The sequence below is a fragment of the Cygnus olor genome, chromosome 1 (genome assembly GCF_009769625.2).
Source record: "Cygnus olor isolate bCygOlo1 chromosome 1, bCygOlo1.pri.v2, whole genome shotgun sequence".
In the NCBI taxonomy this organism is placed as follows: domain Eukaryota; kingdom Metazoa; phylum Chordata; class Aves; order Anseriformes; family Anatidae; genus Cygnus; species Cygnus olor.
The window spans coordinates 146,332,880-146,350,639 of record NC_049169.1 but is presented as its reverse complement, the minus strand read 5'-3'; the positions used below and the strand labels follow the sequence as shown (position 1 = coordinate 146,350,639).

General features: G+C 35.7%; 1 protein-coding gene across 5 annotated transcripts in view; it reads right to left on the bottom strand.

Moving 5' to 3' along the window:
* The window catches only part of MYO16 (myosin XVI), a 387,593-nt gene that overhangs the window by 119,133 nt on the left and 250,700 nt on the right, over positions 1-17,760 (bottom strand). For all 5 annotated transcript variants that reach the window (XM_040536892.1, XM_040536877.1, XM_040536885.1 and 2 more), the window contains 4 exons: positions 12,240-12,351; positions 8,472-8,589; positions 7,632-7,703; positions 6,884-7,025 (listed from right to left, as the gene is read on the bottom strand). In XM_040536892.1, coding sequence (XP_040392826.1) covers positions 6,884-7,025; positions 7,632-7,703; positions 8,472-8,589; positions 12,240-12,351 — 444 coding nt within the window. The remainder of the gene's footprint in view (positions 1-6,883; positions 7,026-7,631; positions 7,704-8,471; positions 8,590-12,239; positions 12,352-17,760) is intronic.

Genomic DNA, 17,760 nt, shown 5'->3' with positions numbered 1-17,760 from the left:
CCTCTGAATAATATTCACAAGCCAGAATTATTATGTTGTTTGAATAAGTTCTAAAATTAAAAAAAAAAAAGAGTTTGGAATTTAAAAATACTTGATAGGTTTTTGTTTTTACATTATTAGTTATTTAGCTACAGCCTTCCTTATAGGAAAGTGTAACAGGAACTGCTAGGCAATACAACACTGAAATATTGCATTAAATTTCACAGTTATTAAGATCTACATAATGCTGATGGAGCAGCTTACCCCTTCTCTGTCTAATTCAATGAATGGATTTGAGGCTGGATTGCTTACATCCCAGCTGAGTGCCATGATTGTTATTTCGTCAAATTAGTCTCTCTTATTCTTTCTCAAGAAATATGTAAACATTTGCAAAAGGAAAAGTGTAAAACAAACTGACCTATGGAAATATTATAAATCAGGCAAAACAAGAACCTAGCTCTATTTCTAGAACTCCCAGGAAAATCCTTAGCAGCCAGCCTACTGACTACTTCATGTAATATTCTTTATCAAAATGGTGTGATTTCCAAGAAATATCTTGATTTTCATGGAGATGCACTTTTTTTTTTTTTTTTACAGGAAAACATGTCACTCCAGTATTTTGATGAACTTCACCTGATAATCTTCGCCTTGTATTATTAGAAGATGCACACACTACATGAAAAGAGCTGAAGGTTTTACATATTTAATATCTTGCCTACAGGACAAATATAACGAACAAGGCTCTGTATTGCTAGAATAGTGATAATTTATTACTATATTGTGGCTTTATATGCAAAATTTTACCGAGAATGACAGTAATTTTCTGTACTAAATATTGCCCAGTTTTGCAAATTAAATAGCAACAGACAGGGCAACATCAAAATTAAATGTTTTATTTGTAATTACATATAAAGTTTTGCTTTATTTTTTCTGTCTTTTTGTCTTCCTCTGTTCTATACTACATTTATCCTTAGAGGGAGGGTCCATATATGGTTTCTTGGGTAGCTGTCAATCATATTAATTCCAGCAAAATTACTTTTCTTAAATTAATCATAGCAGAGATCCCCAAGGCAGAATAAAGCATGAATGATCCCATGTTTACAAATGAAAGGGCATGTCACCCGTGTCCAAAAGAACAAATATTAGAAAATAGTACTTTTTGTTCTAGATCATTCCTTTATTTTACTGTACTTTTTTATGGTTAATAAACATCATTTACACTTTTCCTCATTATGTCTCAGACAGTCAATATTTAAAATGTATAAATAAAACAGCTATCATAAGATACAGGGGACTGAGATTTCAATTACATTATGTAATATTATGTGTTTATTTAGCAAGTAAGAGAAGGGTGCGCATTTGTATTCTGTATGGAAATGAGATTCAATTATAAAGTAGTACTTTCTTTTCGTGTAGTACTTAGGAATGTATTGGTAATATGACCAATTTTTTTTCAGGTTTCACAGTACTTTTTAGCATAAAAATTAGGAAAACAGTAGTTTGCCAATATTTAAAGAAAGTTTCCGTCTCTGATACCAGTACATAGCTGTGAATAGTTAAATCACACAGTGGATGTTAACTACATCTGATTTGATTTTTGTGATTTACAAAACAGCCTTTCAACCAATAATATTTTACAACGTCTCTGGTTTTTCCTTTTTCTTCAGAATGATTCCCTCCGTATATATGTTCCTCATAGACTAGAAACACCTTTTGATCTTGTATGCTTAGAAGTCGCATTGTAAAGAAACTGCATAAAAATTCTTGGCAACTCTTAAAAACAAAACACATATACCAGACATCCCGTCTGATGATCTACTGTCTTGGCAGATATCTTGCAATTCATCAAGAGATATTTTTGACCCGTTTGCCATTTCTGGTAGAAGTGAACAGAATTCCCTTTACAATACTTCTGACCCATCATTTCAGACAAGCCTACAGGATGTTATTTGATCACTCTTTTTTCATCCCAGATGGTTTTCAGCTCTGAAATCCATAAGGTTCATTCCCATTTTCATTTTTCATAATGTGCCTACACAAAGCAGTGAAGTGAATCTGTTGAGGCAGTCTGATCTAACGTCTTTTCATCTGCCCCAGATATAATGTTTCTTGCTCTTCCTCCAACTTATGCAAGTAACGAGGAATGAAACTAGTTCGCTTATGTCTGATCTGGATAAACCAGATGCAATACTGATTAATGACTAAGTATTTCTAGGATGAGATATATAACCAAGCTTTCAAGTGAGAGCTGCCACACTCAGAATCCTACTTAGACCCTCTCAGTGTTCCCAGGGGGACAGATTGCACCTGCTGTCATAAATACAGCACCTGAAGGATGCTCATGAGACATGGGCTGATGTACAGTTGTAAATGTTCTTCATCTCAAACAGTTACTCAAACAAACCAATTTCTGAGACTTTTGCGAGCAACTTTTCTGAGATTTTTGTTTAAATTCTGATCGTTTTTTTCAGAGACTTGGTGGCGTTTCCACATCTCCCAGTTATTTTGCTCAACACCTGCCATTTTTCTTTTAATATTACCATAACCAAGTGTGAGAGGTACAGATAGGCAGTGGTTGGACACAGTAGAAGGAAACACGGACTCTGCATCTAACAGACATTTCCTTGAGTAATTCAACAAGTATGGTAGGAAAGAATAAATGCTTTTGCTAATAGACTCAAGATCTATAGCCTTCTCATCACTAGCACATACACTTCTCTACATACACTTTTACCTTTAAAGCAAAATCTGTTGTAAGACATGGTGTTGTCTTGCTTAACAAAACTCTGGAAATGATCCAGACTGAAGCAGATCTTAAAATATGATATTACACAGAATATTGTATGATCTCAAAGTAATATTACACACATTATTGCATTGGATGCTTTGTATTGTTTGTATGTTTTAAAGTTTCCCCTATGTCCACATATAGACAGTTCTCATTATGTTGTGGTCTCATGTTCTGAATAGGAACTGCCCCTCTTCCTCCTGCATTCTCAGCATCCTTCTATGGGGTTCAATAATAGATGAATAAAAGTTTTAGTGTATGCTCAGATTATTTTTTTTAAGTTGGGCAGACTTCTGTTTCAGAAATATCTCACCTATAATCATAGTATAAATCAAATGAAGTGTATTAAGAATTCAGTGAATGAGACTTGGGAGATCTTTCCTTTGCCCACATAAATGTTGCACTGCTACTCTCTGGCAATACTCAAACTGCACTGGGAATAAGATTACATGGCCAGAACACACAAGCTTTCAGAAAATACAGATAAAGGAATATTCTATATGCTGTATTTGAAAAAGAAAAGTCCTATGGCTGACCTACAGACCGAGAGCCTAGCTGAATGCTAGCTTCATTTACTTACCTATAACACAGCATGTATATTGGCATTAGCCCCATCTTTAGGGCACATAACAGAGACTCTTTGCTAACTAGGTAAAACACAGTGCCTTCTTCTTAATAGCAGATGGGAAAGACAATATCTAGATTTTCTAAAGCAAAGATATCTAATTAGCTTGGTTTTCATAAGAAAATAGAAAATATATATATATCAGAAGACTTCAAAGACATCCTTAAAATTCCATGAATGTAAAGTCCTGTTAAAGAATGAGTCAAGCATTCTTAACACACCATCTCATGATATTGATTTACTAATATTTGGACCATCAGATCCAAATTCCCTAAAGTGCAATTAAGTGAAATGCCACATTTAGGCAATCCTGACAGCTCTAGTCCCTTTTAGCTAACAACAGAAAATCGGCATATACATTTGAATGGAAGAAAAACAGAAGTAAACTTTTAAGAGTTAACAGTCTTGGGAAAAAGATCACATAGACAACTTTTAAAATGATAAAATAAGTGGAATACAAAGTCACTGTATGAATGAGTGAATGTAAGTACTAATCATTAAAAAAAAAATGATAAACACCTGTGAGAAATTTTCGTAGCTTTCCTCTAATCCCATTCTAACTTCCAATTACAAAAACCAGTTTCTACCCAGTGGATTTCTTTGAAAAAATATCAAGTAAGACGAATAAAGTAATCAACTTCAAAGTACTTTGCAACCAGTACAAACTAGCATCAATGGCTATAAGTTAGTTCCAACTTGACAAAATCATAAGTAACTTCTTAGGAAGGCAAACAATATTTCTGAAGGTGTATTATTTCACTTTACATTGTCATTAAAAACCCTTAGTACGTATTTATTGAATGGTATTATAAAGTAGTGCATTTGTTGGATCAGGGCAACAATTTTATCCTCTGTACTTTATATCTCTAGGGCATGGTCTTTGCAGCTTTTCATAAAATCATCTCCCCTTCCCTTAGATCTAATGGCAATCATCACATTTACTTTGCCTGAAACCAGCCACAAGCTGTTTCATGGTAAATATAAATCAATATTAATGAAAAAATTCTAGTAGCTTCACCTTAAAGTTAAAAACAAGTAACTAATTTCCTCCAAAATGTCAAGGTCAGATGTTTCTTAGAGTTTAATAAATCTAATTTTATTGTTTCATAAATTCTCATGGAAGTAGAGTTAAGCTACCTCACAACAAAACAAGAGAACTGAGCTAGAAACCTTGTTCCCAATTTGTGATGAGGGTTTCATCCTGTCCAGGAAGTAGTAATTGTGCAACTCTCTAGCCAGGAAATAAAGTGTGGCCTGAAATCTGTCAGCCTTATTTAGCCGTGACAGTTGATATCTTTGGTGGATTTTTAAGTACAGGTTTATTAAAAGGGCACCAAACTGGAGATAAAAACTGTTAATTGCTGGATTTGCTCAGATGTATATGAAATAAATCCGAACCACAAATCACAGATCCAGGCAATGACTTGCATTAATCCAAATTGCGTCTTAACCTGTGCTATGCCTTGATTTACTATGACAGGTAAATCAATATGATTAGTCTGGACAAAAAGAAGGCTGAAGATGGAGGGAGGTGTTTTCCTATCTTAAGCTGGCAAATGCAACTGAGGTTGAAATATCAATGAAGGACAATTAACTTCATTTTTACTTAAAATAAGCTATTTGTCTTCAAGTTTGGAAAGGGACCTCAGGCTGAATTTGGCCTAAAATGTAATGTCTTGTCAGCATTGCCAATATATCTTGAGCTTGTTAGTTCCCATTAGCCAACCTCAACAGAAAAATCCACTTTTTCAAGCATACGTATAAGAAAAAACTATTGCAAATTCTTCATTCCTGACAACATCAAACAGCTGTTGCATTTTAGCTAGGACTTACAACATCACATAGCCTTCAAGTTACCAGATGGGTGGAAATAACTTCACAGAGAAATACTTCCACAAGTCACCTCAGGCACATATGATTGCAATAAGAGGAGAATACAAGGTAAACAATAGACAAACTGCCTTGAATTTCAATATTTTAAGGTCCTATGGTATCTAGAAGTCACAGGTATACATTACTGAACAACAGAGATATACAACACCCTATTTTGAAAAAGTGTGAGATGTGGAGTGTCAAAATAGCACAATTCAACATTTATAAAAAAATCAAATATTTTTCATAGATTTTTAATATGCTTATTCTAGTTTTTTGTTTGTTTGTTTGTTTGTTTGTTTGTTTTTCCTCAACAATCACTACAAATGAGCTCACTGTACTTAGGAGTACCTGAGTTATATTGTTGTCTGAGACAGACAAGTGCTGAGCTAAGCCTATGTTCCATAAGGTACAGGAATGAATGGGGAAGAATTGAACATGACCAATGCCACTGTCCTTGTTATAAACACAGTATTTCAAATTAACACATGAATTGGAAAGTAGATTTAGCTTGATTGTCCAGGTGCCTGCAATTGTAAGGGGCTGTATAGTCAGAAACAGAGCAAATAAAAACATTCAGTATTACTGGAAAACCTTTCCTTTGCCTCCAGTGGGAAGGTAGGCATTCTGGTGTTTTATATAGCCAGGGAAAGATTTTTTTGTGCAGAACACTCTTAAGTTCTCAGGTTTGGTAGCCTTTTCTTTTAGTCAAGCTTAAAGAAGAGAAATGTGATTTAGTACTAATTGGTCTACAAATATGTCAAGAAAAAAAAAATGCAAAGTCTTTGAACTTAACAACTCTAGAGGAGTACACCTGATAAATATTTATCCTCTGAAGCCAAGCCAGATATGATTTAAGGGAAAAATTACTTCTTTTGGAAGTCTCACATCTGTCTTCTATAGATTTCCATTTATCAATAATGCCAAGACATCTTGTACCTGGTGTTCATAAGAAAGTCCATCTGCACATGTGAGATGCTAAATCTTGGTTAAGTCACATACATGCATATACTCATCTAATTAGGTCTCCTGTCTTAGTTTGCTACTTTGATTCTACTGAGATTTCTTTTTTTTTTCTTTTTCTTTCCTGTTTCTTGACTGTGATGCATGCTTGACAATGATGCATGCTAATTAGAATTATTTTTTTCCTACAAAACCACATTGGACAGCAACTTGTATTCAATGGTAAGTGAAGTTTAAACATTCATTTGAAGGCCTTTGAACAAAATTCTGTTTTTAATAACCAGTGCTAAAGTCAAAGTCTGGGGGGCAAAGAACTAGTATATTCTGCATAAACATCAAGCAGATTTTTTTCAGATTTTTTTTTTGAAAGGCTTAGTTCATTCTGTATTGTCAACTCTTAAAAGACTACTAATTCTAACCACCAATACAGATAACTGCATAAAGTATCATATTCAGCCATGTAAACAAGTAAACAAACAAACTTATAATTGAGGAAGCAATTTGAAACATTCCAGGAATGACCAGTGAGCAATAAGGACTCAAGTGTCAGTTTCATGCAATCACAAAATGCATTAAATGATGGCATTATGGTTCTATTATGGATTTGAATTTGAACAGATAATGACACAGCTATTAGTTTATAATGGTAATCATACCTGCCAGTCTCATCTTGATTTTGGAGGTAGCAGTTGATTGTGTTGACTAGAAAGCTAAATAAACGACCATATAGGGATTTTGCCAACAGATCCCGGTAAAATTCTGCAATCTCTATAGTGTGCCTCCGTACTATCATGTCTCCTAAGAGAGAAATCAGAAAATGGAAATAAAACAATTTGTAAAGCTTGCTTTAAGTAATTTTAGTTACAATAAGTCCTCCCATCCATTTTACTTCTCCTTTGCCACAGCTATACAAGGTGCTAGTTTCTTTCCGAAGCCTCCAGTGAAAGATGAAAGACTATTAACACTCACAAGATCTTCAGCTTGGAAACATGAACTTCTTTTCAATAGAAAAGGGTATGCTTATCACACACAACTAGCATTTTACTGAAAAAAACTTCTTCAAAACTTGTGTTTTTAGGGACACTCCTGTTGACTTTAGTTCTTAGTATTAGCAACTAATCTGTCATCTTGACATACTTGTAAGATTAATAAAGCTAGGAGTCCACCAGTGTCAGACTGCAAAGCTCCTTTGCACCATGTTATAAAGACAGTTCTAATTCAGTGGTCTGATCTGACATATTGCATGGTGGATAATCCTACATATTCCTCAGAGAGAGGAATTTATTTTTCATGAGACCATGAAAAATAAAGAACAAAAATTATCTGCTTTTAAAACTCTCAAATCAAAAGGATCAAAATGACATCAGGTCTGATCTATGAGAATGTAAGCTTGGAAAAGATTACCTTTAAAATACTGAACATCAGTTGTTAAGGCTGAAGCGAGCTCATCTGGTGAAACCTGCAGCATCCCTGCCACTGAAACGAAAAGAGAATTTAAAGAAAGCTTTAAAGAATTTAAAGAGTTTGTGCTGGACTGCATATTTCATTTTTATAACAGATTTTCTTATGTAGATGTTATTTTTTGAACAGTGAAAGAACCTACACATTAAAGAAAAGAGCGCTGTCACAGGAGTAATCAGAATTAATGAACATATAAAAATGGATTACTATAATCAGCACTTTGTGAAGTTGGACTGTATCTGTATATTACATTACAGCTTTCTTTCCTCTTTAAAAGATTACTCAGGACTTTCCACAGCGCTTGGCAGACTTTCTCTCCTATTACAGTTAAGGTATGCTATTTATTGACAATCTGTATCCATAAGCCACTTTGAGGAGATTTATTAGTGACCAACAGGGCAAACTTCAAAGCATGAAAGCATGAGACCTTCTTAAGACACAGATTTTGAAAGGAATTTGATTCAATGCAAATTGTTCAGCTGTTGACGAGCAGCACAAGAGTGTTTTAAAAGAGGGCTGCACAAAGTGCACTGAACAACTTCTTTTGGCAAATGACACCATTAAATCTGACATTGAATTGGATAATTCGCAATCCTAGCATTTTATTTAGTCTCATAAAAATCTGGAGTTTATAAAACATCCAAGTTGATTGGGTGCTTGTCTTCCCTCAGCTCCAGAAGCTGGCTGTCTCCCTGGAGCTGGGTTTCCATCTGTCGGTGGCTTGGCGCAACCTCCCCGTTGCGGGGCCAAGCAGGCAGTGCCGGCAGGTCATGTCCCACTGACCTTGCTCCAGCAGCTGCAGGTCCGACACAAGTGCTGTCTCGGCGTCTGTCAGAGCCGTAAAACTAATGTCTCCAAGATGCAGAATTGCTGAGAGAATCACAAACAGGTTCTCCACCTCCTGCACGTAGTTCATGCACAATTAAAGACAAAGAAGAGATTTGTTGGGCACACCGGTGAAAGGCAATGCTCTATCGAAATGCACATTCCAGTAGTTTTTATCCTTGGCATTTGTTAAATTAAAAAGTATTCATGAAATAACTATTAATAGTAACATTTGGATTTACAAATCAAACTGGAACCCATTTAGGACCTAAAACAACAAGATTACCTTTTTAACTTTTGTTTTAATGCAAATCACATTAGCTACTGAGTTTAGAAACGTTTTTACAGTGTGTGAAAAAACACTGAGATATCTTTAGTGGATGAACTATTTCTGCAAAAAATAAACATATCTTCTCCACAGAGAATTTCCGTTAAGACAAATTCTGTATCTGGGTCTGTTTTTTCCTGCAAGGTCTGTTTTTTCCTTAGCCAAGTGCATTCATAAGCAAAGTGCCTAGCTTTAAATTACATCAGGTTCCTGGTAGTAAAAGCTGTACTTAAGATTGGAAAGAAACAAAAGCAACCCCCTTGCTCACACGCTTACCCCCCATGATTGCATGCTATCTTCAGATGTCTCTAATGTTCTGAAGCAGTTATCGTTAAGGGCTATTTTTTTCCTGCCCTCATTATTACCACACCAAGAAGAAAGTGAATGTTTTTGTTTCTTTGCTTGTTTTAATGTTTTTAAATTCAAGGGGAAAAAAAAAAAAAAAAGAGCTAAGACATTAAAAACATGTGTTCTTAATTAAAAAACAAAATCAGTTATATAACAATGGTGCTCCTTTAAAAATATAAAACAGGAAATCTGATATCCACCATATCATTGCATGACATTATGTATAGCAAAGCTACTTGATAACTCTTACTTGAAATATTTTTTAAAAATAATATTTAGAGCCTGATTCTACTGAAACAGTAGAACTGACAGCAAGAAGTCCCACTTACTGCAATTTGCAGGGTAAGATTAAAAAATACACTGCAAATGAAACATTTAGCCAATATATCCCCTCTACTCTCTAGTGACTGCAATGAATTCTGAACACATTAAAACCAAGCTTGGACAATTTTTCATTTGTTTGCAGAAGCTACAGGTAAAAAAAAAAATTAAAAAAAATGCTTAAGTATTTCTGTGAAACAGACTACAGGGCGTTTGATAGTTTGATTCCTGAAATTATACTTTAAGACAAGAACTTCAGTCTCACACTATGTGAGATAGATGTACGTAGGGCAACAGTATATTTTTCTGTTACACAATCCCAAAGTTGGAGATTAAAAAAGATATCAAAACAAGATATCAAAACAACCCAATACGTTGTTGCCCTTTTTTACAGGCAAACTCTGAATAAGATAGCTCTTACCACAGATGAGTTGCCACACTAATCTGGCATTCACACCCTGCTTCTTGCTCTTAGGCAAGATCGAATGCCATATTAGTAAAGCATAGTTCTTGCTTCTTAACTTGTTCAGAACTGGTTTGGGGATGACTGTACTGCACTGACTTGCAGGAGGGAGAAAATAGCTGTTTATTTTGGTGGTTTTGGTACGGCCTCAGGTTTAGTTCAGGTTCCAGAGTCTCAAACACTTTTGCATTGTGTTCTAAGATGCATGTTTCCTCGACTTTAAGACAAGGTTTTTTTATAGACATTAAGGTACTTTGTGGGATTCCATCAAAGACTGTTTAAGAATGTTTATGTTGTTCTTCAAAAAGATAATCTACTCTATTATTGAATGTGACTAGACAGTAAAGGAATAATACACACAGACCTCTCCATGTATCTCAGAAGTAATGGGTAGTAATTTCAGGAGACACGTTTTATCTACATTATTTCTTCCTAATATCCAGCACAGGAAATCAGCCTGCAGTACTCTGGTACTCCACAGATATCTAGTTCACTAAATGATTATTCTGATGCTACTTGGATATAGAGGAGTCTTGAAGCTGATTTACGCTTCACTGAGATGCAACATACCTTCCTTTCAAGAACTCTAGAGGGTGGTGAGGCACTGGCACAGGTTGCCCAGAGAAGCTGTGGATGCCCCATCCCTGGAGGTGTTCAAGGCCAGGTTAGATGGGGCTTGGAGCAACCTGGTCTGGTGGGAGGTGTCCCTGCCCATGGCAGGGGGGTTGGAACTTGGTGGTCTTTAAGGTCCCTTCCAACCCAAGCCATTCTATGATTCTATGAACTCTAAGCAAAGTGAAGTGCTGGATCCCAAATACTCCATTGTTTTTGTACAGTGTTCTCAGACAGTTTCTGCAGGCTTCCAAATGTGATTTGTTCTGCATTCTATTATTTAGTTATGAGCTGAAGCCTTTCATTAATGGAACAGGAAGATTAATCAAAGAGCTAGAGATGAGCTATCATCTGTGAACACCGGGCTAAATGCTGGATTATTGGAAAAGCATGGAACTTCTGCTACTCAATACTACAGGTGCAGAGCTTGAGACTTAGAAGTAAAGAATAATTCTGTTAAATATAGCCATATGTGTTCCACTTCATACATAGCCACATGAATATTCATGGAGGAAAAAGAAAAAAAACAAAACACCATTGTTTCTTTATATTAAAAGGTGGCATAGGTTATCAAAGAACATTTGTTACTACCTTAACTAGGGAATACCAAATAACTACATGATGCACAATCACTGCAGAAGTTACTCTACCTCACACCTCAACAACAGCTTCAACACAGGGTCACAATTTTTTTGCTGACGATCCTTTTTTATTACAAGCTTTGCCCATCTGTCATCTCTTATGATAATCCAGCATACTGTCACATAGACTTTTCCCCAGCTTTTTTCTTATGCTGCTAAATATCATGTAGAGGTGAAGAAAAGAAGTTTTTACTTTTTTCTGAAATTACTGTTGCTTACATATTTGTTTTGCAGAAGTGTCCCAGCTACAGAGTGCTAGATAGCATATATATAGAGAGAGATAGATATATAGATATATAAAATATGGAGAGTCTGTTAAATATTCTAGTATCCTGAAGGGAATTACACAGTTTATATGAGCTCTTATACTCAGCCCTCCATTTCTTCTGATTCCCCTCACACCTCTGTCCTCCAGAAGCTTTTCTTGATGAACTTTCCAAATTATCTTCTTCATGAGCATTTTAGGATTAAAGACAAACATCAGACCTATCTTCTTGTTGCTTTCTGGGGGTTAAGTCAACTCTTTCAAGTTACCCTGCTCTAATTTTATTTGATAAATATATATTTACTTCTTTTCAGGTGTTGCTAGCAAAGGCATTTGGAATGTGTGTTTCACAAAATTAAAAGGGACAGGAAGATAATCAGGAAGGGGAAAAATTCCTGTGGGTTTTATGAGTTTTCTGTCATATGGGATTTGATTGTTTCTTTTTATCTATATAATTTAATTGTTCAGGGCATTATACCTTGAAGCTGTTTTGTGAATCTTTAAGAATGAAAAAGATTTACATTGTTGGTGTTGTGTATAATTAAAAGTGATTACAGTAATCTCCCTGGAGTGAACTAGTACTGTAAATTGTTTCAAGGCCTTACCGACAGGGAAAAAAAAAAAAAAAAAAAAAAAAAGGAAGACAGAAAGGTGCTTCAAAAGGTTATCAGTGACAGTTCCTTACAACCTGCTTTCAACTAAGTAACACTGATTTTAGCTGCAAATAACATAAATTTGTGTAACTTACCATGCTATTGAATCCCATAGCACTTAGAGCTTGTCTTAGCCCAGCTAATTTCTCCCTGTTTTGAGGGTTGGCTGTTAACATCGTCTCTTCTAGCACATTCTGGTTTAGATACCTGCATAGAAGAAAACTAGCATATTTAGTATTTCAATGCTGGTGCAAAATCAAGCTGTTGAGGTTAAAAGACAACTTTTCTCCTCTAATCAGAGATTTATCACATATATATCAGACTTCAGAGGGAACAGTACTTGTGACAGAATATTCCTCGTTTCTTTCCTTAATTTCTTGCTTAACTTCACATTCCTTGAATTCAGATATTAACTCACAGACTACACTTGTGAAACTTCCATGTATATAGACAAAATTCACTGAGTATACGTAAATGGACAAAAATTCACATTTCTTAGCCAAGTGAGATTGCTTCACTTTTGTGTTCAGATATTGTCTTCCCTTTTTTATCTCAGAAAAAAAGTCTTACAAAGGAAATCATTGTGCCTCCCCCAGCTCTCAACTTTAGTCCTATTTGTAAACTAAAACTTCAGATTTAATTTATACCGCTGAGATTTTTGCCATTCTTGCACTACCAGAGATTCCCCTTCAGAAGAAAAATTTGAGGAGATCCCTGATAACTCTGGCTGCTTCAAAACGCCCTCCTGCTGGCTAGGGGAGAGATCAGTTCTTATCTGCCTGATCGCATGATGATCATTCACTCCCCTAGCAGCTGAATGGGGTGACAGGTATACTCGGCCTCTTAGAATAAAGTAGTACCTGAGTACATAGAGTAGTATGTGTACAACTGTTATGCTGCACACTGTGAAGCAAAAGTTAATTCTAAATCCTTCCCAAAAATAATGATTTGAAGAGACAAAGAAGGACATGTAGTGCAGCAGCTAACTCGTGGGGAGGAGGGTGGAAACGGATGGATGAACAGAGGAACAAACAAACAATTTTAACAAAACAAAATTTAAACAAAACAGAATAATCAAATAGTATGGTACAAAAGACTAGGGAAAAGAACAGCAGTCTAACCTTTGCAACAATACATTGACTCTCTTGAAATATGTCTATGGGTCAGATTTTTAAAAGTATTCAGGTAACTTCAGATATTCAAAATCTACAAGAATGCAGTGACTGAATATAAGATCTGATTTTTAATTATATCATGCTGACATAAAAAATGTCATAAAATTGGCAAAAAAAATGTTTTCTTTATCTTCACTTGGTCTCTCACACAAAGATTGGAAAGTATGGTTTTAATTTCTGACAATTCATGTTCACAATCCTATTCTAATTGAACTGTGGAGGACACCACTCCAAAATAAAAATGTTATCATTGCAAGTTTGGCAAAGTTTTTGTAAAGGTGGTAGCTCTTATGAAGGTCATATTTTTTTGTGATGTAGCTTTTGGAAACAGGTGAAGGAATAATTTAATATTTTCACTTTTCTAGCCAATAGTGAGATTTACAAGATATACAGGATGAAATGTACTGGGCGTTTTTAGTAGATTGATACTGGATTTACCAGCATGGAGTTAGTTTGGATTGATATTGTTATAAGTTATCTCAGCAGGTGGTCAGAGAAAGAATGATGGAAAAAATGTGTGCCTGGGTGCATAAGCAGTTTTTGCACCCACAGGAGAACTCAGCTAGCAGATATTTCAAGTACAAACAAGCCTCACATCACAGTGGCTAAAGCCTGTGAATTAACACAACCTTTGAGAACATGGTTCTGTGAACATCACTGCCAGAGCTCTGTACCATTTCCTTGACGTTACTAAAAACATGACTTTTTTTTTCCAAAAATGGTAAATACAAATGATAGCACATCTGTCAAACTAGCTGGAGCAGATGATAGAGAGTGTATGCCAGATTTGTGTGTTTTTTTTCTTTCTTTTTTTTTCTTCTCACATTGCCTGTATGTTTCAAAAGGAGGCTAGAATAAACCTGATACTGAACCTGGCACAGAACCTACTGGTATAAAGGTTAATCCAGCAGAAAATTTTCCATAGTTTTGAACTGCTGTGTGAGCTTATACCAGTTCAGTGCTGTACATCATCTGTCTGTGTCATTTTCGATCCATAATTAAGAGATTTACAGCAGCATCTATTCTGCTGTCAAAACATCCTATTGTTGAATGGCTGGAGGACTTGGAAGCTTATGGTCATTCTTTCAAAAAAGGCTCTTCACTGGTGTTCTCACTGAAGAACCCTTTGTCTCTTTCTGTGTACTGAGCAGGAAATACATTTCCCTGTCCTGTCAAGAGAATATTGTACACCTTTCTTATTTAAGCAACCCCATTTAATTAGCTCTTTTTAGCTTAGCTAAAGTGCTGGTGGATATCATTGCAGCAAAAAAGCATGTGAACACTACCAACTCAACACAGGCTGCAGCATAGCAAACTGACCCAGAATGTTACTCTCTTGGAGGAACGAGCTGAGTTGTGATACGAACCAACATGTGGCAGTTTTTGCCTTCAGCATGAGCGTTTCTTGCTGATACAGCAGGGGGGCAAACTGGGTACCCGCCAAACCAGACGCCTGTGGCTCCAACAACCCAGCAATAAACTGCAGCATCTGCCAGAACATGCCTGTTGGAAGACAATCTGACTTTCCCAGCATAAATCTCCCGAAGTTTTAATCAGCAGATGTGCTGGTGCACTCAGAAAGGGACGTGGCTGGACTTTTTGTAAGGTGCACTTGAATTTAGAAACAATTTCCCCAGTCTAAAAGCAATGAAGTTCCTTCCTAGCATGTCATGAGGCCCACTTGTTTTCCAAACTATTTAAGGACTAATAAAAGATGATACATTGCTTTAAAGATATGAACATTGAATTGTCATATGCTTATAGTATAAAGTATATGCTTATTAAGTGTGGATTAATTGTGTAGAGTACTTAGAACTGTTGACAAGTATCATACAACTCCCCAAAAATGCATAAAATGTACAGTGTAGCAGAGCTACACCTCTTCTCACCTTCAAGCCCCAAAGGCAAAATAATTAAAAAGGCTTGAGACAACTTTAGTACTACTAATATTACTACCATCTATTAATATGTAAGAACGAGAGTTCAAAAACAATTTTAAATTGTTGCCTCTCCTCCAAAACAAGGAAAGGGAAAAGAGATGTCTCATGGTGTTAAGTCCTAATACTAATGAAATAGTCTTTCATTGCAGACACATCATTATTCCATAAATTGTAAATATTTTCTTAAATCTGTATAGCTTTTCTCTCATTTATAGAGAATTTTTGTCTTTTGACATTCAAGTGGTCTGGATAGAATTCCATTGCTACTGATGAACAGGGATTAAACTGCTTAAAATTTCCATTGTGAACCTGCCATGTAACTTTTGGTTATTACTTTTACTTACGTATTCGTTATTGTAAGCTATGGTGCTATAGCCATCATATTGATGAAATCCTATGCTGTTACTAGATTGTGTGCAATGTTCCTGTAAGTTTCCACCCAGGTAGTCTGTGATCAGATGCAAACCAGAGCTGGTGAATCCTAAATTCTTTGTTACTGAAAAATTGAAGAACAGAGGTGCTACCACTATACAAGCCAGAGGTGATACGTTCCATAATGCCCAATGCATGTAGGCTGCACACAGATTGTGGTCTTACTGATTGTTTTATTAGCCTTGCTACAAAACTGCTTACCTCTGAGTGTGAATTCATTCTGCAAATGCACATTCACATCTTTACAGTAGCCTTAGAAAAAGTTTCCCAGATTTTGGCTAAAGTTGAGCCTTGTAGCGGAAGGCAGCTGCTCAGGCAAGTGATGTTTATATCTCTGGTAGAAGTAATGAACCAACCTGCCTCTGCAGTTCTAATAATTAACTCCTTTCCACTGACTGTCTAACCATCTGTTTAAATACTACCATGTCAACATTTGCACTGGACTAGTACTCTTGACAGACAGCTTATCAGCAGGCAAAAAAGTTTTATGCACATGTGATCAGCGACTGTTTATTTCAAATAAGAAGAAATTCACTGATCCACGAAATGGGGCTATTTTAAGAAGATAAACTAATCAATAATTGTAGAGCACAGTCACTATGAATAAAACAATGCTGCAAAAGACATAATTACTCAAAAATAATAAAGGAGGCTATCTACACAGTTTTTCTTTCTGATTTTTTTCTAACAGTTCTAATTTGCAGCATTGTAACATTCTCATCCATTCCAGCCTCCCAAAGGAGGAAAAAAAAAAAACATTTAGAAGAAAAAAAAAATCAATGATAGCATTTTTTCTGTATACAGATTATCATAGTTTATAATTTTTCAAACATCATTGGAATTAGATAGATCAAATTTTCACGTAGGGGTGCCAAAGAATGTAAAGTGCTTAGTGTGACATTAAATTCTTTTTGTATTAACTTCCCCTGAAAGTTAACAATTATTGTTTCCCTTATCATTCTCATTAGAATTGTTACAAGCCATCATCAATGGTACTAACTTTGCACATTATACTTCTCTGCCAAAAACTCAGCAAAGCAATATTTGATTTGGATTGAACTTAAATTGATTTATTTTCTTTTGAACTGCAACCCAATAGCATTTAGTATCGAATGAAGTAATCTGCCTCATTCAACACAAACAAAACGTCATTTCATTTCCTTACATGAAAAGCAAAGGCAATCAAAAGTAGGACTCACAAAATTATTACAAAAGGTGACAGCATATTTTTATTCTCAGTCTTTCCTATCAGAATGTTATGCTTTTATAACATCTGTGAAGAGATTTAAAAAATAATAATAAAATTTGCTAATTAGAGAATTTATTTCAGAAGAGGCTACTCCTTTTTTTGTTACTGTCACAACCAGCAGGAAAGTCAGCACAACCCACAGCAAAGATAAGGAGCTTGCTTCCCCACTCGGTGTGTCAGACAGTCCATTTCAAAGTGAGTTCAAAGCATTTAGAGCATGTGGGGATACTGAACCTTCATGTCTCAAATCCCAGGTAAGTTCTGCAACTTTCTGCTTCCCTTGTGCTGAGCCAGAATAGCTTAGCACAGTCAAGAACACCACAGCCTTTCAAAAATAAGCTTTTCTTGACTTTTGTAAATTTAGTCAAAGCAAAGGCAGAAAACAACCACTTTTTGGCCATGGATTTACTGTCCAATGTTGAAAAGCTGGTCACTTTTTAATCAAAATTTGATGCATCTTTCAGCTACAGTCATCGTATCTACAGACCATGGTTATCAGAGTCCCAAGGGAGATCTGAACTGTTAATGTATGTCACACAAGGAACTTTTCTGATCTCCAGCAAAAAAAGGTTGACGACTGATATTTTGCACTAACCAACTTTTTAGACAACTACCGTCATAAAGCACTTCAGACTGTATTGTTTATTCTTGTTAGCTGAGAAGAAAAAACTTGGTCCCCGTGACTGATCACAAAGTGAGATGTCATCATAGGGACCCTATGGTAGCAAACCTTCCTGAGGTTTGTTACAAACTTTGATATTTCACTAACAGAACAAGTAACGCATTAGCAAAACGCTATCCCAACACCTAACCACTCTGC